Source organism: Brassica napus, unplaced genomic scaffold (genome assembly GCF_020379485.1).
Source record: "Brassica napus cultivar Da-Ae unplaced genomic scaffold, Da-Ae ScsIHWf_1319;HRSCAF=1885, whole genome shotgun sequence".
Lineage (NCBI taxonomy): Eukaryota > Viridiplantae > Streptophyta > Magnoliopsida > Brassicales > Brassicaceae > Brassica > Brassica napus.
In genome coordinates, this window is record NW_026014735.1 from 1 (window position 1) to 21,229 (window position 21,229).

A 21,229-nucleotide genomic window follows, 5' to 3' on the forward strand; every position below is an offset into this window, starting at 1 on the left:
TAATAATTTTAAAGAATATTAACTGGCAACCGGTTCAAAAAAAGGACAAAACGGGAAAAATATTACCTAAATGCTATGAGATCTAATAACGTCAAAATCAATGCCATATTCTTAATTGTGTTACCGAAATATGACTAGTGGGCAAATAAGCCCTTATATCTATCCAATCCAAATGTTGAACAAAAAAAGAAGAAGGAAAATCCATCGAATCCAAATATGTTCCGATATACTGTTAAACCCGATCTGACCCGCCGGTTACGTGGACCGTCGGATTTAAAAACCCTTCTGGTCGTCAGTCATTAAAAGGGTAAGAAATAAAATCAGCCTTGAACCCTAAACTGATGGTTGTCTACCTCTCAGTATGAGGTGCGCTCTTTGATGATAACTCGAATATAGTTCAGAGAAGATCGTAGGTGAATCCAAGGTTAGCTTCCGTCTCTGTTTATCTCGCGATCAATGTACAAGTATTGATTTTTTGAGATTATTTTGATTTGGTGTATGTGAGACTGTGTTTGATTTGTGTAGTTGTTGGAGTGGTAGGTGTTTGATAATGGAAGGAGAAGAGAGTGTGTTGGATGCTATATATGAAGATGAAGACGGGTTTGAAACCATGGAAGATGTTGACATGGTTGATGTGGAAGAAGGGGAGATTGCTGGTGAGCATGATTTACATTCTGGAGAGGGACAGAATGGTGGCATGGATGGAGACAAGGATAAAGATGGGATCTTGGGTAAGAAGGATGGGCAGAATCAGCCGAACAAGAACAAGAGGAAGAAGAATAAGAAGAAGAAGAGAAGAAACGGTCCTGTGATGGGGAAACCCATGGATTTAGACAGGTATTTCTGAATCCTTTTTGGCTAAGCTTTTGTTGTTGTGTATTGAATGTGGTTGAATCATGATTCTGTTGTGGCAGGTTTGTGAGGGATACTTGTAGACGCCTCAAGGAGAAGAAGTCTTACATGGTATACACTGCTGTTGGCTGTCTTGGAATTCCTGCCTTAAGTGATCTTGTCAATGAGGTATTTTAAAACGTTTTAACTTACTTCAGGATGCTTTCTATTGCTATTTCAATTGGAATTCTGTTTAATCTGTTTTGTTTTTTATGGGAATTGAGGCTAAGTATAAGTGTTTAACCAGCATGAGTGGCAATCTTGTGTTAGCTATATTGTTTCATCTGCCGTCCAAGATTAGATGTTTCTTGGAGCCTTCTCTGCTGTTTCAGATAATGCCTTGTCCTGAGATATAGCTGGTGAAAACTTCGTATATTAGGTTGATATTTTTTTTCCTCTTTTCTGCGCACTGGTGTTTTTCTCTGTTTCTATTGATTAGAAAATGTGAACCAAACCATGGGTAAGTAGATGAAGTGTCTACATTTTCAAACATATTTTCATGATTGAGGATGACGGTCTATCAAACCATACTTTGTGGATTTTTCCTCTGTTACTTGCTCAACATGGTTCTAAAAATATTTTAGTCTGGTTTGCGAGAGTCCTGCTAAATTTATTGAGATATGATTGGTGATGAATAGGCTTATATGTTTGTCTCAGGTGGAAGCAATCGAGACATGTGGAGGTCAGGTGACTGCTGATGGTAGTAGGAAACGATCAGGAGGTGGTGTGTTGTGGAACATCATCAAAGCGAGACAACCCGCATCTTACAGAGAGATAATGAAAAAGACCAGGGATTTTGAGGTTTGTTCTTGCCTATTTTCTTATCACAACATGCTTTGATAAATCTTGTTCTTTAGCTTAATTGAAGAAATGTCATCATGGAGATTATGCGATGCCATGTTTTCTTTTTTACGCCTCTCTTATCTCTGTGTCTTACACTTTGATACTTTGCAGAAGCAATTCAGGTATCCTAACACAAGACCAAAGTTAGGGCCAAAAAAAGATGAGGGTAGCTCCTCCGAAGGACTTGCCTCCGCAAATGCATCTTCTGATGAAGCTCTGATCACTGACATGTGTGCTATGCCGGTAGCTGAGCAGACTGAATCCAACCCGCAAAAAGAAAGGAAATCTGTTCATGAGAGGATCAGAGTACCTGTTTCGTATGATGAGCTTTTCGGAGAAGTACCTGTGGATGCTTCAGAAGCACAAGCACAAGACTCTTCTGTTTAAGCTCTTCATTTATAACATGTTTGCCTTGGAATTTTTTTTTTTGACTTGGTAAACAATTATAAGTTTATATAAGTTTACTTGCGGAAAACAAAGGTTTTGTTGAGAAATATAATTAACCCATCTATATACCCATTACCAAAGGCTTAAAGTCCCTAAAAACTACATAGCATCAGTGAAAGCCATAAAGAAAATGTTCATATGTTAAACTTTCCATTACATGTAGCTGGTTCAACAGATTTGTTTTCTTTTGAGGTACACAAGGAGGCACGAACTTCTTGTTTCTTCATCGCTCATCTGTTAAGGCAATGACTGACAATCTTCTCTATTCCCATCAGTGCTTGCAAGAGACATGTCTATGTAGCACTCTCGTACTGACCTTGGATTCAGAGCTAGTTTATCATAAAAACATGTTTGGTGCTTGTATACGCCATATATAGGGAGCGGATCATATTCGGAGAATCCGGGTCAACTTGTAAACCTGGAAATATAAAAATGGAGTTTGAATCAATGTATGAACTTGTAAATAGGAAGCAACATAGATATATAGAGAAAGAGAGAACTGACTTGTGCAGTCCTGCTTGGCAAAAACACCTCTAAGCAATTTCTTTGACCATCAATTCTGCACAAACGTGGATATGGTTCAGAATGATGAACAGACCACATCTTTATTTCAATGGGAACTAGCACTTATAAAAATAAACTATGTGAAAATTATAGACCTCTTGCTAATCGACCGTTGAAGATACTGGTCCTCCTTTAGAAGTCCCTGACCCCCATATTTCGCTTCATCAGAGTTCAGTATCATCTGCAGAATCCAGGTAATATTCCCAGGTTAAATGCATAAGAAAGCCTTTACAGTAATTATAGGCTTTTTCATGATGGTTGAAGGGTAGAATATATAGAAAGGGAAAAAAAAACTTACGGTATATTCACCAGCTTCCTCTACGCCGACACCATACTTTTCATAAGAATTCGATGGGTGGAAGTTAAAGATAAACAAGAAAGGACCCCTCGAGAATGAAATTACCTGTAGATGATGAACAATAAGTTGTAAGTACATTGTCCAAACCCTTTTATTCCTGATGCATATGTTTGATATACTGTTAATTTCTGATCTCGTATCTGTACATGTGTTTAGAGATATCATCATTATGATGCGAGAGGGCAACTGGTTCTATTTCTTTCTTTACACTCCTAGAAAATATTACATATAAAGGCAATTTGCAAACACTGCGTAGCATGCCAGTGGGCACTTTGAATATATATCTTCTGGTTCATACCGTGAACCCAAACAATTTTAAGTTGAAAAAAGCAAGCAACGGGAGTCAAATACCATATTTGCATCATTCACATGGTGGATGCTGGGAAGACCTCTTGAAAGGATGCCCTTGCTTTTATCCAAGTCCATTAGGTCCTACAAATATAAAAATAAGATCAGTAACTAAAATCATTTCTTCTGATCCAAGAGAAATTAAGGGTTGCAACAGTTTCTACTCCTTACATGTAAAGATGTACAATTTTAATAAGGATGTGTACGTTTATAAGACAGCAAGATAAAAATATACAATTAGTTGCCACTGCTCATCCTCACTAGTAAATGTTTTGAGGATCAAGTTCTCGAGTATTCGTGATTACATTCATTCGTCTCCTTCATAGACCAATACAGTATTGAACTGCTACGACAGTTTACATACACAAGCAGTTTTCTAGAGAGGCTACCAAATTGATGGATACGGAAGCAGTAGTATAATAAAGAAAGGCCACGGAAGATACCTTGTCAAAGGAAAACAACTGATGATGGATTCCACTTTCCAGCAGGTCCCAGCGGCGGTTAGCCAGCGAAAACGAGAATTTATTGCTCTGTGTAGGAAACTCAACCCTCTGACACAAGGACGACACGTCAGAAATATGAAAATGATGTCTTTAGAACAGTGAGAACATGGAGAGTTACCTCAGGATGTCCAAATTCATTTCCCATGAAGTTGAGGTAAGCACGGCCACCAATTGTAAACGTAAGAAGTCTAATCATCTGGTTTAAACAAAGACAAGAAACAATTTCAGAAACCAAGTGAAATAAAAGCATGAAAAAGCACCTAAGGAACTGGGTCCAGCTAAATGAATTTTGTATTTGTTTCCTCCCACAAGTTGTAGAATAAGAATTATCCTAAGTTATGTATGTAGTGTGTAAAGGCGTAGAAGATATCTAACGAAAGGGGTACCTTATGTAATGAAACGCCCCTGTCTAGCAACTTAATCTTATTTTGGACTCCACCAAACAAGATTTCAGCAAATGAACGCCCTCCTGATATGGACTAGTGGGGAAAGTAGAATACACAACAATGTCAATTAAACCTAAAAGTAAAGTGGTATAGTAGATAGCATATAGGTTTAGACATCTAAAGTTATAAAAAATAAATACTTGGTTGTGACTTTCGGCATAGCTGAGCATCTTGTCTGCATACTCTTTGTTAGCCACCAATGTACTGACAATCTGCAACACTGGCAAAACATCAGAGAAAGGGACCAAAGTCTTGTGCTGTCATATCTAACAATTAAATTTAAAAAGCTAAGACCTTGCTCATGCTCCATTCGCTATCCGGTACGGTGTCAAGGAGAGAAACCCACATTTCTGTCGCAGAGAGGTTCACATAATAATCAAATCCTAGTCCACCTTGAGAAACTGGCTCACACAACCCAGGGTAATATGTTGCCTAATAGCAAAAAGAAACTCATTAAGTTCCACAGTGATTGCATAATGTAACCCCAATGATACAGATCAGCAGAAAATATAAACTGAATAAATGCAGAATCTCAACAAAAACTTATCATTTTTAACCACTAATACAGCTGGGAGTTCATAAAAAAGAATTTGTCAGAAAACTTCTTTTACTGCCTATGGTCAACTTAATTAGCATTACACAAGCCAGTAGACACAGTGGTTGCTGTTATGGATTATACATGAGAAAACACATATACGCATGTTATCTGTTACTCATAGATTTTAAACAAGATAAGGAACATTAAAATGATGTTTAACTTATTGATAGAAGAAGAGTGATGTGTAGCTTACATCCTCAGCAATGGTAATTATATCTGGATGTAGATCGTGCAAGATTTCATTGGCCAAAATGAGGTACATCAGAGCATCTCGGTCAACATACTGATTGCAATAGCTGCAGCGGGACAAACATCAACAATTTGACCAAACTGTCACCAAAATCCAAATTACACAAAGCATCTAAAGAATGGAGATGTCTTACTCATCAAAACCGCTATTAAAAGGAGCAAAACCATTGTGCGTGTAGATCATCGAGGCAAGCGAGTGAAATTGGTAACCATCAACTTGATACTCTGTAATCCACCTACAAAATCCAATTGCCACAGCATCAGATTCCTTATCCCAACGAAGTGCAAGATACTTTTCTACTAGACCAAAGAGTGAGTACACCCAATGCATTATTCACAAACCACATAACAATGTGGTTGCTTTTACCAGTTTAGATTTGAAATGAGAAAATGAAAAACATCCAAGTCGCCGTATTTGAACATCCGTGTGCCCCAGTGTTTGTGATGCCCCCTTTTACCTGTTTGCAAGATGAAAAATGGAACATGGTGTTTAAGAAACGCTCAGTCATATTCAACTATGTCGAACATATTTGAGGCCATCTTTAGACTTCAAAAGGCTATGAATATACGTTGGTTGTAGCACAATAACTATGTTGCTTATTTTCCAGTTACATAGCGATGACTAGGCCATCAACAAATTAAAATAAAGGAACACTGTTTGAACATCCAAAAGCATGAAAGATATTTAAAGTAAATTGATATTATGGAACATTACCATGATGAAAATAGCAATCGTTCGAACCATCAAAAAGCGAAAGCCCAACCATTTGATCAGCTGCTGCATAAGACTGCACAATGTCTAAGAAGACAAGGAGTCCTAGGCCTGTATGTAGATTAGTTCAACTTATTGTATGCTCCATTAACAACAAGTTTGACTCAAAGCCTCTGGCAACATTAAAAGAGACACCAGAAACACTTACCATGTGCTTCATCAACTAAGCGTTTGAAGTCATCTGGCGTTCCATATCGGCTACTGACAGCAAAGAAATTAGTAACCTGAAATGGTGATGGATACGAATTATGGCAAATGAGGAAAGAAATACAAACTTTAAAGAGAGGAGTTTTAGCATGCTGACCCTATAACCGACAGTGTAATAATCCTTGTGCTCAGGAATACCAATCAACTGGATTGCATTGTATCCTGCTCTTTTCACATGAGGAAGGACCTGATGTTTTCATAAGCCACAAAAAAACTAAGATATGTGCATAACAAGATTGCAAGAATACAATGGACGCATTAGGAGGTAAGGTACCTTCTTGGTAAAGTCTCGAAAGATGAAATCTTTGCCTCAGACCCACTGATTCCAACATGACATTCGTATATGCGCAATGACTTTGGTTTGTCTGGCTTGGAGTGTTTCCACTTGTATGCAGATTCAGGAGAAGGTTCCCAGTGAATTGCATAAGCTTGCTTTCCCTCGTCCTCTGTTTAGAGATCAGTGACTAAATGCTTGATACATTACCATGAAAACATCAACATAACAAATAAAGATACGCAGATGCTATCTATACCTGGTTGCACATATGTAGCCCAAGCAGGCACCCGTTCAAGCGGTCCATCAGGAGTGTTGAAATACAATCTATACTTGCTTCCATGTGGAACAGCAGGAATGTACTTTTCCAACCACGCCTTCCTTCCTTTACGCGTCTCTAACCAATACGGAATCGGAGGTGACTTCTCATAAAACTTCTTCGTCCATTCCGGAGATGTCACAACGTTATAGACATCATATGGTTTCCCTCGACCGTCATCAATGATGTCGCATGGAGGTAGATTACTTGGTGGATCATTCTTATGCTCCTCTTTGTACTGCTTATACCTCGTCTCTGCGTCTGGTATCTCACCTAGATCTTCTAACGTCTGTGGACTGTTGGGACCAAACAGCTGCTCGTATAGTTTTGCAGGAACTTCGTACCGGTTTTTAATGAACCGGTCCTCGCCAGGCTCCCAATACTCATCATTGGCTCTCTGGAAAACCTCTTCCGCTGTTACACCGCTGTCTCCTTTATCATAGTCATCCACGTAGTTGTACTGCTGGAAGTATAGTTCTTCTGGTTCTTCGCCTTCTCTTAACTTATCTTCAAGAATAATGAACCAATAGCCAAAGTCATCATGGCCAAATAATCCTTCTCTAGCAGAGTTTTCTGTTGGAGACCATCCGTTGAAGTCTCCGATTATAGCACCGTAACGAGCACCTGGACCCCAGTCTATGAAATCAACACGGTGTTCCATGTGTCTATGCATCCCTAGTAACTCAAACCTACACGGAGAAGGATTCAATACATTAGACAAAACCATTTTGCTAGCTAATATAGTGAGTGAGATACTAGGATACTGGGATACATACCCTGAAGCAAGATCTCTGAGATCGAAGTGACGTTTGAGAAGCTCATCTTTAAGGTCTTTTATAGCTTTATGCCTACAGGGTTTAACAAAAGGAACACGCTTTATATACATAACTGTAGCAAAGATTACAACTTTAAACTCTTTGTTCTACCGTTTTATACAGATAAGTGTAGCTAAAGAGCTAAAGTTTCGAACTTTATAACTTCGAATGTAGTGTAAGATGTGTTTTAGAGTGTAACTCGTGTAGAAAGATTACAACTTTGAACTCTTTGTTCTACCATTTTCTGATCAAAGATGAGATTTTTTTAACCTTTCACGGAGAAACTGAGCGAAGATTCTGTCGGCGATTCCGAGTTTGGTGAGAAACCCAACTGGGTCGACTCCGGAATCGGCATCGCTATTAGTGCTCTGACTCTTCTTCTTCTTCTGTTGCTTTTGCTGGCGCGGTTGGTCGGCGGCGAAGCATGTCACTTTCACCTTGATTTTTCTGGGGAAGTTGATTCCGGGGATGCCCAGGCGGGTCTTGTCGGAAACGAAAAGGTTGTTTGGGTAGAAAGAAAACGAGGTTTGGTTAGAGAGGGAAACCATTTTTTCTCGTTGGTGCCAGAGAGAGCTCTCTACTCTACAGCAGGATTTGTTTAATAGACAGTCAGGAGGGTTTAAGATAAGAGGTTTTTTGAGTCAACTCGTGATGTGAACGAGTTCACTCTCCCTTTGGATTTTTTTTCTTGGATTTGAACTTGAACCAAACCGAGCGCAAATAAAAACCGGTCCAATCTTAGAACCGATTGTTCAAGAATTTCAAAAATCTTGAACATAAAGGTTTCAACGCCGGCCTATTCAATCTATCTATCTATACTACTATTTATGAAGTGATTTGTCTTATTTATCATTTTTTCATGATTTTAGTTAATTTGCTTACTTGTCATCTCTTCTATGATTTTAGTATAAATCATTAGTTTTATTAATTTTTTTTTTGATATATATATTTATCATGATATTTAAAATCATGATAAACAAGAACCTATTGTACCGATAAATATAGGGCTTATTTGCCAAATAACCAAAAAAAAATGAAAAATTAGATTTTGGGAGAGAGAGTAGAGAGAGATAGGAAGAGAAAGTAAGAGAGAGGGGGAAATTTTGGTTAGTTAATGCATTTTTTTTTTCATGTATATAGGGTGCAATTTTCCATAAATATATACTTATATTTTTTAAAAATATATTTTAATATATGATAAACATGATATTTAGGATATTTAATTAATAAATAGATATTAATAATATATACCGATAATATCATCATTACTTTTCTCTCATTTTATAATTTTAGTGACTAATATTATAGCTAATTTCTTTGATTTTTACTGAAAATATTGATCAAATACAGATTATGATAACATTTATATATAAGTATACTAATATATTTGAATTAATCAGTTTTTTTAGTTAATTTGCTTATTTTTCATCTTTTCCATAATGTTTGGATAAATCCTCAGTTTAATTAATATTATTACTTAATTTGTTTATTTTGATATCTATATATTTATCATGATATTTAAAATAATTAATAAACATTAACCTATTTTACCAATATATATATACTAATATTTTTTTAAAATATATTTTAATATATAATTTTCATGATATTTAGGAATTAATAAATATATATTAACAATATCTACCGATAATATCATCATTACTTTTCTCTTATTTTATAATTTTAATGACTAATATTATAGCCAATTTCTCTGATGTTTACTGAAAATATTGATCAAATACATATTATTATAAAATTTATATATAAGTATACTAATATATCCAAATTAATCGTTTTCTTTTGTTTATTTGGTTTGATCCCTTAATATACTGATCAATATTCATATACTCCTGTTTTCTAAAAATAACATCCTCAGTACTTCCAAATCCAGACTATTTCCTCTATTTCTGTTTGGTTTGATTTTGAATAGTTTGGTTTTATCAGATTGAACATTACTAAACTATTTCTATTTGTTACTGTTTTATATTTGTGATTTTTTTATAATCTTTTTAGTACCACATGATTTCTTTTCAGTCCAAATACAATATGTGTTAATGTGTTAATTTCACATACAAAATTTCCTAATTTAGTTATTACTATAAAAAATATTTTGATCCAAAATCTACATCACATAAATAAAAATATGAAACAAAATAATACAATTTAATACATTGATTACCAATATGAATATTGAAATTTTATAATTTATAATAATTTAAAATTTGTATCTAATTTAATTATTATTATTTTATAAAAATACATTTTAGAATTAAAAAATGTTAGATGTATAGATATAATAATCCGCACAAGGTGCGGATATCAACTAGTTAATAATGTTTTGATTCAGTTTTTTTTAGAAATTAAATCAAAATGAATATGAAATTAGGTATTTAAATTGTTTTGTTTAGGTTTCGAAAACTTCTTTGAAATTGATTTTGGATTTTTTTTTTTTTTGAGTTTTTTTTTTATATAAACTTGAATTCTGATCAAATTAGGATAATGCTTTATACTTGAAATACCGTCCTACAAGATCAGTTCGAATGCGTTGATAGATCGGATCAGATACATAATTGAGTTTATCGATATGGGTTTTATAGAGATGTACATGTGTGATTTGAAATTCAAATCAATTTTGATAATTATTTACAAATTTATAGTTGAATTCTAGATCTCAATTTGTTTGCATTAAGCAGCTGTTTTGGTCTTCTTTACTGCAACCTCCAAGTTTCTTCTTGTGATTTGAAGCTCTCTTGTGTAGTAATGCATTCTGTCCATCACCAATGCCAAGAACAACACAGTCCCTTTTCACACACACACACACACAAGATTTTGTTTTTTTTAAACAATCAAATAAAACGCAAGAAATCTAATCTATTAATTTTTAGATTTTTAACGTTAAAACCACTCAACTAAGTTTGTTTTAGGTAAAACCTCTCAAACTAAGTATTTAACGAAAAAAATTCTAAACTAACTTTATTTAATGAATTAAACCCTAGCACGTCATAATTATCATTACTACCGGTAAGTCTTTAGTTTATGAGTTTCTACATTAAATAAACATAGTTGAGGGGTCTTACCATTAAAAAAAATCAAAATTTTATAATATTATCTAAAAATTAGTGACTTCAATTTTCAAAATTAGCATTTTTAATTGTTTTGTAAATATATGAGTTTGATGTGTCTTTAACATCAACATTATATATGTATAAATTTAAAATGTAAAAACCCAGAAAATAAAATAAAAATTAAACTAATGTTGCTGTTATGTATTTATTTTATGGGTTTTACATATATAATACTGATGTTAAAAACACATCAAACTCATATATTTACAAAAAAAATTAAAAACGCTAATTTTAAAATTTAAGTTACTAATTTTAAATTAAAAATTTAAGTTACTAATTTTAAAAATTTAAGCTACAAATTTTTAGATAATATTATAAATTTTGAATTTTTTTTATTTTTAATGGTAAAACCCCTCAACTATGTTTACTTAATGTAGAAACTCCTAAAATAAAAATTACCGGTAGTAGAGGTAATTATGACCTATGAGGGTTTAATTCACTAAATAAAGTTAGTTTGTGAATTCTTTCGTTAAATACTTAGTTTGGAGGGTTTTTACCCAAAACAAACTTAGTTGAGGGTTTTTAACATTAAAAATCCTTAAATGTTTTTTACAACAATAAACATTAATTTATGGTTCTATTTTTTATCTACTATTAACAAGTCATAGTAGAACCACTTAAAGAATTAGTTAATGTGACATATTTGATTATTTACATTTATAATAAACCAACATTACTTAGAATTTTATTTTTTAATTATAACAAAATATGTTGATAAATAATCTAACAAAATCTTACTAAAATTTTAAATAGTTTTCTAAAATAACACACTAATTAATTTCGTAATTAGTAATATAATATTATTATAAATCAACGTCAATTATAATTTTATTCTAAAAGAAGAAAAAAAATTATATACTATTTTTATAAATTTTATAATTATATTCTGTATTATATAAAATAGAACTGAATTATGAATTACATATGAAAAATAATATATTAAATAGGTAAATTAACAAATTTTATTTTTAAAAGTTGTTTCATTTAAATAAATTATCACTCATCATTAAAATGGGTTAAAATTCGTAAACTATATAATATTTCTATACAAACATAAATTTAGTAACATAGGTTAAAATTTTATATCTACAACTATATGTTATGTTTTTATTTATTTTGAAATTCTCAACAATATGTTGTTTAAAAATGTTTTATACACAAAAATATAATGGTATATAATAAGCTTTATCGCATATACTATTTTAAAAATATGTTATTAGAAAACTATGAAAGTAATAATTCATTTAAAATAATAATCAGAAATCAAATTTTAATTAATAGATTTTTATAATTATAATCAAATTTGTTGAGAAAAAATTACCAAAAGTTCAAATTTGTTTTAATAAAATAATGTATTAATGTAGTAAGAAAAACAAATTCAAAATTCATGTAATCTTCCAAACTCAAAAATAGTTGTGTAATTTTCCAAATTTTTTCTTGACAAAATATTAAATTTTAAAAATAAATATATAAACACAAAATGGTAATATAAAATAAATATTTAAAATTTTACAAAATATAATCATAGATAATAAAGAATAACTTTTTGAAATGCACCACGAAAAACAAACTATATGTTGTAAAAAATTAAAGTAATCTAATATTTTAAAAACTAATCTATTAATTTATGAATTATATTTAACAAAATTATATTTGACAAAATTATATTAAATAGGTAAATTAACAAATTTATCTTTTTAAATCGTTATATTTAAATAAATTATCACTCATCATTAAAATGAGTTAAAATTCGTAAACAATATAATAATTTTATACAAAAAATAAATTTAGTAACATAGTTTAAACTTTTATATCTACAACTATATGTTATCTTTTTATTTATTTTGAAACTCTCAACAATATGTTGTTTAAAATTGTTTATACATATAAATAATGGTATATAATATTTAGCTCATATACAAATTTAAAAATATGTTATTAGAAAACTATGAAATTTAGAAAAATTTAGAAAATATTACCAAAATTTCAATTTTATTTTAAATAAAATAATGTATTAATATAGTTATAAAACAAATTCAAAATTCAAGTAATCTTCCAAACTCAAAAATAGTTAATTTTTCAAAGTTTTCTTGACAAAATATACAATTTTTAAAAATAAATATTCAAACTCAAAATGATAATATTTCAAAATTTTTAAATGATAAAATCAGAGATAATAAAGAATAACTTTTTGAAATGCATTACGAATAAATAAGCTAAATATGTTTTAAAAATTAAAGTGATATAATATTTTGAAATCTTAATTTAAAAAATTAATATCATAACATACAAAAAATATCATATACACAATGAAATTGCCTAAAATAAATTGATAGATGCTACTATGTACAAAATTCACTAAAATAATAGGTCTATATTATTTAAACAAAACAGTATTTTTTACTCATAATTCCTGTAAAATACTAAAATGATATATGTTAAAGTATATTTTTTAAAATAAAACATGTAAATATAAATTATCTTAAACATATTTTTATAATATAAATAAATAAATTTTAAAATTGATTATATAGAAAATGTATAAATTAAAGAAAAAAAAACAAATTTTGGAGGGTGTTCTCTATTTGACTATTTCATATTGTTATTTTATTGTACCTATCTTGAAAATATATTCGTAAGTAATAAAAATAATAGCAAAGTAAAATGTATTAAACAAATCACTATATATTAATAATATAGAAAAAGAAATAAAAACAATAATATTATAGAATAACACAATATATAACACTAAAATGGAAATCATATATTTAAAAAATTTGTAATAAAATCAAATACATTTATAAAATGAAAAAATATCTGCACGTACGTGCGGGTCAAAATTTAGTTGTATATTAAATGTAAGTTGTGTATAATACTTGTATTCCAAAAAAAAGAGTTTATATTATCTACCCACGCTTTTCAAAAATAAAATATTATTTACCCATGAGGAAAGATTCGAGGAGGCGATTCGCAAACATGACTTGATCAGTCGGGTTAGCTACACCACCAGACTCGGAGACTCTTGTGTTGATCTGAATCGTGCTGAACAGAACCGATCCAAACAACACAAGCATAGTGGCTGCAACCGTCTTTGTAACCAGTGGTCCTCGGCCTTGCTTCAGCAGGTCAAGCAATTTCACCACCACTCTTCTTACTGGAGTCCCAAACCCGAGTGTTAAGATCAGGGCGGCTTCAACCGCCACGATCGTGAACAATAGCTGAAACATCTCTATGAACATTATTTTTGTAACACGGATAGGTAGTTTAACATGAATCAAATACAAATTTGCTTAAGTTTGTTATAAACAATATTGAAAGAGAACTTGTTGTTGAGTATAAAGAATATAAAGTTACTTGATGCCAAGCCTTTGGAATCAAATGATATTGTATAGGTTATGCTGTCAAGAAACGTTCGACTTTGGTTTTGTAATCTTTATTTGTATATTTATCTTGCGATCATTTTGCCATATATACTAGAAGATTCAAACTTTTGAAGACTTTTTAGATTATCATAAAGTTTTCGGATGAAGTTCATAATCTCTAACCTAAAACCTCATGTAATATTAGTTTCATCTAAAACATTATTTGATTATACGATTTTTAGGTTTTGCTTTGAGTACTTTTTTGGCGAATGCTTCGAGTACTTTTTTACTTGAATTAACAAAATTTGGTTGGTTGAATTTTTCAGATGTTTTGAATTAAGACATTAAAATCATCACTGTTGTGGAATGTTGGCATCTCATCACCCAAATATAATATCGTATGTGGTTTGATAAAAAGAAAATCAGTTAATTCTGTAATATTATATGGTTTGGATTTATAAATCGCAAATCTAATAATGCAAATGCTTTGCATAAGCTATATATTAAAATCATATTTGAACATTCAATGCATGGTTGTACATAGATTCGATAGATAGATGGATGGAATTAACATTTTATCTGTCTATGATATCGAGCCGGTCACATTCACGCTCTTCAGAATTCTTGATATCTTATATTTACGCATGAACATTTTCTTTACTAATTTCATTATATATAACACTGAGAAAAACTATGAACATCAAGTATGTGTTGTAACTTTTGTTACTTGCTTAAGAAATCTTCTGATATCTTTATACGCTTGAACATCTTGTTTACCAATTTTATTATATATAACCGTGAAAAACCTTGAGCATCAGGTATGTGTTGTAACTTTATTTATTTGCTTGAGAAATACAAATTGTAATATTTAACACTTTGTAAGATTAAAATCTATTATACAGTATTAATTTATATCATAATTACCAAAAGAATATCAGCTAAAAATAACTAACTTTCCTGTAGGTGATCTACATAAATAATAACAAAATAAAATCATATGTGTGTTATTTGAAGAAGCAAAATGGTTTCTTGCTATTATATATTGAGATTTTATTGATGTTTAAAAACAAAACTAAATGTTATAAAACTGTGCGACATTGGAAGCGTAAGATGTCTTAGTGTCTATCTACTTTGTGGCCTCCACGTCCGGGATGATTTCCAAATTAAACTAACTTTGCCATCGTTAGTCGTACTAAATAACAAAAAACTATGTCTCCCCAATTGTTCAATTTCATAAATCTGAGAAAAGTATGCAGAAGCATAATAATTGCACAACTAATCCTACGCAATTAATTGTTCTAAATCCAAATTTATACCCGGTCAATTAAATATTAATATACGAAATAATATTATATTACCATTTGATGTAGTCATGTAGACCCATAAATGATAAAACACGTGTTATTTATCTCTCATTTTTCCACAACTTGGGTCATTTGAATGGTTCTATATATGTTCAAGTTTGTTTATACTTTAAAAAAACTCCTCGTAGACGTCAAAAAAAAAAAAAAAAAAACTCCTCGTAATCTGTCATTTCTCATACACGTTAAATGGAATTAGCCCAATAATCGTTCTACTTAAGTTCTCTTTTCTTGTAAGAAAAAGCGATCGCTCTCAGTAAATTGTCTCTCAAACTGGTGATCACAGCCATGGGGAAAGAACCACTGCTTCAGAAAGTGAGGATTCAAGAAGACATCGAGTCAGATAAGAAGACTCGTGTCAATGGCGGAGACGATGACGGCCCCGTCACGTTTGTTTTACTCCTCACAACCGTAACTGCTCTCTGGGGCACTTTCTCCTATGGCACTGCCGTAAGTTTCCACATCTTCACTTTTCATGCTTTCTCTCTTGTGTTTGCTAGGGTTATAAACCGGGTGCTAGCTAATAGAATAGATAAAGAACAAAAACTATTGACGTATGTTTCATACATAATTGTATGTTATATTATAATAACTTAATTTGTTGATTTGGTTATGTCATGTAGTATAGTACTAAGTAGGTTAGATATCCAATGACAAATCATTTATGTTTGGAAGATTTCTGACTTACATGTTTTCTTCTGTTTCTATTTCTCTTGGAGTGTCAATTTTCAAGAAAACTGTTTATCATTTGATGTAGATTTTTGCTGTCACACGATAGCTGACATTTTTTGTATAATTTTACAAGACTTTTTAGCTTTTAATTTGTTTTTTCTTTTGGCAGGCCGGCTTTACGTCACCAGCTCAAACTGGGATGATGGAAGGACTAAATCTCTCGTTGGCTGAGGTCAGTGTTGAATTGTTGATTTTACTTGCCGGCTTGCTGATATTCAGTGATTTTTAAAAGATTATTATTACAAAAAAAGAGAGAATATATTATTACGTTGAATAACAAATAAAAAAAGTAATCAAAATTATTGTTCTTTATACGGATGCAGTTTTCATTCTTTGGATCTGTATTAACAATTGGTGGACTCGTGGGAGCCGCGTTGTCGGGAAGATTCGCCGATCTTTTTGGTCGGAGAGGCGTAAGCCCATTTACTCATTTTCCTAAAACTAATTTACAATCCCATGTTTATACATTTATATTCCAAGAAAACTAGGTTTTGATGAGTGATTCAATGTGCAGGCATTGTGGGTGTCAAATTCATTTTGCATGGCCGGCTGGCTTATGATAGCCTTCTCTCAGGTTTCTAAAAATCAGTCAAATTCTTTTTGTCAGCAAAGTCAAAATTTCTTAATTTCTTATATATAATGTATTTTTTCGCATATTGGTGTTAATGTTTATGAAATACTCCATTTGTTTCAATATAATCCATATTTTAGAAAAATAATTTGTTTGTAAAAAATACCTATTTCACATTTTCAATATAAATAGTAAATTATAAATTTTGAAGACATTAATTATGTTTACTGAATTTTGATTAGCTAAAAATTATAAGAAATAGTTAATCACAAAATAATATTCTCTCTGTTCCTAAATAAAAAATGTTTAGAATAGTTTTTGTGTTTCAATATGTAGGATGTTTTCATATTTTTAAGTATTTTTAAGTTTATCAAAAACTGTGTAACCAATCAAATTTAACAGTTTTATTTTGTAATTGGTTGAATAGTTTTTAATTTAAAATTTTAATGATATTTTTTAAATAAAAAATAATTTTCTTAATAAATGTGTTTTACCTAAAAAATCTTATATTTAAAAACAGAGGAAGTACATTTGCTAACATGTTTTCTTAATTGATGAGAAAACTTACATCTCCGGTTTGGAGTTTCAACGCCTGACATTAATGTATATAAAACAAAATATATCTTGAATCAAAAGTCTAGACTAGTTTTAGAAAATAAAAACAGACGAAGTACATTTGCTAACATGTTTTCTTAAAGCTTTATGTATCTACTAATAAATGGTTTAATATAATAATATGCTAGGCGACTTGGTCACTTGATATTGGACGATTTCTTCTCGGAGTTGCATCTGGCGTAACTTCTTATGTGGTATGTTCACTAATTTAATACTCTTTCGGTTTCAATATAATACATATTTTAAAACTTTTACACATTAATAAAAATATATATAATAAATGCATAAATTTTATAATTATACTTTCCATAATTCTAACTAATACTCTATCTATATGTTTCATTATAAGTATCATTTAAATATTATTTTGTTTTGCTCCTATATAATTTTTTATTTTAGTTGATTTTTAATTAATGAGTTAAAGTAAGAATAAAAATTAGAAAATGAAATTATTCATATTTGTTTTGAAAATGTAAAATAACACTTATAATAAAATAAAATTTAAAAGTTAAAACAACACTTAGTATGAAACGGAGAGAGTAAGAATTTAATAATTTTAATTAAGTTTTTTTTTAAGTTTGCAACTATCATTATTAGTTGATAAAACATGTAGTCTCTCCGTTCCTAAAAAATGTATGTTCTGGAAAAAAAAATTGTTTCAAAAAGATATATTTTTTACTTTTTCAATGTATGATTTTATGAAAAATTGTAAGTTTCAAAAAAATTAATGGTGTTTATTGAATTTCTATTGGTTAAAAGTTATGAAAAACTATTATTCACAAAAAACAATGCATATTTAATGAGTTTTCTTAATATATTTAAAAAGTTTAGAATATGCATCTTTTAAAAACAGAGGGAGTATTACACAAATGTATTTTTAACCAATTTTGTTTTTTAAAACATGTAACTTTATAAAACGGAGTAATTGATAATTAGGGTTTAGTGACCTAAAAGGCTAGAAGCAAAGTTTGAGTTAAGTAGGGTCTAGTAACCTATAAGGATATAAGCAACGTTTGAGTTAATTATTAACTCCAAATATATGTAATCTCGATCTACAGGTGCCCGTCTACATTGTAGAAATTGCACCCAAAAGAATCAGAGGCGCGTTCTCTGCGGTTAGCATGGTAATACCGCTAAATACGATGTCGTTACTACTAATATATTTTAAAAGTTTCTAATATTTTTTTCTTACAGCTTGTGATGTGTGCTAGCATGGCCTTCAGTTTCCTTGTTGGATCAGTAATTTCATGGCAGAACTTAGCTCTCTTCAGTAATTTGTTTTTACTTTTTCTACCAAAAATTATAAAACGATTTAATTAAATTTAGCACCATGTTCTTATAATTTTAAATGTACTCTAAATCAAGTTGATACGAGTTGTGCAGGTACAGTTCCTTGTGTTCTAGAATTCGCCGGTTTGGTCTTTATACCGGAGTCTCCTAGGTGGCTGGTAATTAATTAGTCTTGTCGTTTTTTCATGGTCAGCTCCAACATGCTTAATTGTGAGTGAATAGCAACATTTTTAATAGGTTTGGTGGTTTTGTAATTTATAGTCTAGAAATGGTCGGGTTAAAGAGTCGGAAGTTGCACTCCAACGTCTACGAGGAAACAGCACTAATATCACCAAAGAAGCTGCAGAAATCAAAGTAAAAAACATGTTTACGAAATTGGCATCTTTTAGTTTTAAAAATAAAATAGTCTTCTTCTTTTTCAGAAATATATGGAAAAACTTCAAGAATCCAAAGAAGATGGTCTTCTTGAACTCTTCAAACCGCGATATTCTCGTGCTGTTATTGTAAGTGTTTGATGAAAATTGTAGTTTCTTTTAACAAAAACGTGTTACTGAATGAATCGGTTATCTTTAGGTGGGGATTGGATTGCTAGTACTGCAACAACTCGGAGGTCTCAGTGGTTATACATTTTACATGAGCTCGATTTTTAACAAAGCTGGTACACAGTAAAATTTAAGTCCCTTACTGAACAAGGATTAATTAAAAATTAATTTTTATAGAGGAAAATAATCTGCAATTTAATTATTTCACAGGGTTTCCTAACAACGTAGGAGTGACGATAGCTACCGTGGTGCAAGCCACGATGAGCATTTTCGGATTGATAATCGTGGATAAATTTGGGAGACGACCTCTTTTAATGGTTTTGGCTTATTTTTAATCCCTGTTGTTAAATGGTCCTAGTGTTAAACGAAACTATATAAAATATGTTTAATGTTAAAAACGATATTAAATACAGTCGAGAAATAAGATATTAACGTCGTTTTGTTTATGTGAAATACTTGTAGGTTGCGACGGGCATGATGTGTCTGGGGTCATTCATCACAGGGCTGTCGTTTTTGTTTCAGGTGTTTTTGTTTACCTAAAAGAATTACTATATTAGTTAACATATGGCTGATGTTCAGTTCAAAAAAAAATGTCTGATATAAATTCAGCTTATATTTTTTCCAATATATAACTGAAGCAATCAAACTAATTTACAGAGTTATGCTTTACTCGACAATTACACCTCGATTTCAACACTGATCGGAGTGCTGGTACGTAATAAGTTTCTTCTATTCAAAGAGATTAAATAGTCTTGCTTTGATAATTTTAATGTTAACTAATGCTACCATCTATTTTTCAAAACGAATGTTTTAAAAATACAAATATTTTAATGTATTTTATTAACTAATAATAATAAATTATAAATTTAAAAACATAAATTTATTAAATTACTAGTATTAGTTTAAATTGTTAAAAATATTTAATCACAAATAATTTATTTATAAGTAAACTTTAGTTTGTTTTCTTAAGATATAATACAGACTATTCGATAAACAATTACGGAAAATTATTGCAGGTGTTTCTAACTTCGATCACAATTGGAATAGGAGGTATTCCATGGGTCATTGTCTCCGAGGTAATCGTGGTTTTCAATATGATTGTAACTACATAATTAAATAGTTAAACAAAATAGTTAGGTTTTAATAGGCACAACAATATATGTATACCGTCGAATTAATTTTAGAAAACATAACTGATGACTGATATACACTTACCAAATATTAATTTCCGTATTTCAATTTTTCATTGTGGGATAATTAGATGACACCGATGAATATAAAGGGTTCATCAGGGACGCTATGCAATATAACTAGCTGGTCCTCTAATTGGTTCGTTTCGTACACATTCAACTTCCTCTTCCAGTGGAGCTCTTGTGGTAATTCACTTCATTTTGACAAGTAACCAAGTAAATTCAGTTATTTAATTATTGACCAATTTAATACTTTGTTGATGTATGTAAAATCACAGGTGTGTTTTTCATATATTCAATGATATCGGGTATGGGCATCCTATTTGTGATAAAAATGGTACCAGAGACTCGAGGTCGTTCCCTTGAAGAAATTCAAGCCGATGTTGCCCGATAACTTTGTATAATGTCAAAGGTTCTAGCCATTATCTTGACCAATGCTTCATAATGTTAACTAATAACACAAACACTTCTTCTTTGGATAGTTTGGACTACATCTTTATTTTTCATTAATTTAAATATAAAACTGGTTGGACTATCAACTATACAAGTAAAGATAATGGAAAATGTAGAAGAGAGTTTCTTACACAAAAAAGTCAAGAAGGAACAGAGAATTCAAACATCACCATTTGTAATATTCTTGTTGATGTTTCAAGCACGTGTAAATTAATGGCTTCTACTTCAAAAGGCACAGTTCATAAAGCCATTGTGGAGACGACTTATAACTCAAGCAGAACATGGTATATCGGCCATTCTTGAGGTTTAGAAATCACTATAATCATAGCTTGGTAGTTTGATGTAATCATCCCA

General features: G+C 30.9%; 4 protein-coding genes across 5 annotated transcripts; 2 read left to right on the forward strand and 2 right to left on the reverse strand.

The window, feature by feature from the left end:
• The first annotated feature begins 194 nt into the window (after positions 1–194).
• On the forward strand, positions 195–2,256 carry LOC125574831. Of its 2 annotated transcripts, none has more exons than XM_048771893.1 (5): positions 195–424; positions 526–837; positions 915–1,020; positions 1,549–1,692; positions 1,846–2,256. In XM_048771893.1, exons 2-5 carry the CDS (start codon positions 551–553, stop codon positions 2,119–2,121), a joined length of 813 nt encoding a protein of 270 aa, XP_048627850.1. In that variant the 5' UTR covers positions 195–424; positions 526–550; the 3' UTR covers positions 2,122–2,256. The 2 variants fall into 2 exon arrangements, with proteins under 2 accessions (XP_048627850.1, XP_048627851.1); XM_048771894.1 differs by having other exon boundaries at positions 541–837.
• On the reverse strand, positions 2,229–8,251 carry LOC106357495 (1,4-alpha-glucan-branching enzyme 3, chloroplastic/amyloplastic). Its single transcript, XM_013797156.3, is given in 21 exon segments — positions 2,229–2,599; positions 2,686–2,740; positions 2,841–2,926; positions 3,044–3,148; positions 3,455–3,535; positions 3,895–4,002; positions 4,073–4,150; positions 4,341–4,433; positions 4,541–4,612; positions 4,695–4,832; positions 5,192–5,294; positions 5,382–5,483; positions 5,615–5,705; positions 5,963–6,070; positions 6,168–6,243; positions 6,324–6,413; positions 6,501–6,514; positions 6,517–6,672; positions 6,760–7,508; positions 7,596–7,667; positions 7,905–8,251. Coding segments are annotated over 21 exon segments (2,688 nt in total). The 5' UTR covers positions 8,183–8,251; the 3' UTR covers positions 2,229–2,566.
• A 1,914-nt stretch (positions 8,252–10,165) lies between these two features.
• LOC125596900 lies at positions 10,166–14,135 on the reverse strand. The gene is made up of 2 exons (XM_048771895.1): positions 13,701–14,135; positions 10,166–10,435 (listed from the first exon to the last, which is right to left on the reverse strand). The coding sequence occupies exons 1-2, from the start codon at positions 13,996–13,998 to the stop codon at positions 10,320–10,322; spliced, it is 414 nt and encodes a 137-aa protein (XP_048627852.1). The 5' UTR covers positions 13,999–14,135; the 3' UTR covers positions 10,166–10,319.
• A 1,041-nt stretch (positions 14,136–15,176) lies between these two features.
• On the forward strand, positions 15,177–21,229 carry LOC106354873 (putative sugar transporter ERD6-like 13). The gene is made up of 17 exons (XM_013794917.3): positions 15,177–15,932; positions 16,324–16,386; positions 16,538–16,627; positions 16,729–16,788; positions 17,529–17,594; positions 18,459–18,524; positions 18,595–18,670; positions 18,784–18,848; positions 18,952–19,044; positions 19,113–19,193; positions 19,264–19,348; positions 19,443–19,549; positions 19,695–19,754; positions 19,890–19,943; positions 20,249–20,308; positions 20,494–20,608; positions 20,701–21,229. The coding sequence occupies exons 1-17, from the start codon at positions 15,771–15,773 to the stop codon at positions 20,814–20,816; spliced, it is 1,419 nt and encodes a 472-aa protein (XP_013650371.1). The 5' UTR covers positions 15,177–15,770; the 3' UTR covers positions 20,817–21,229.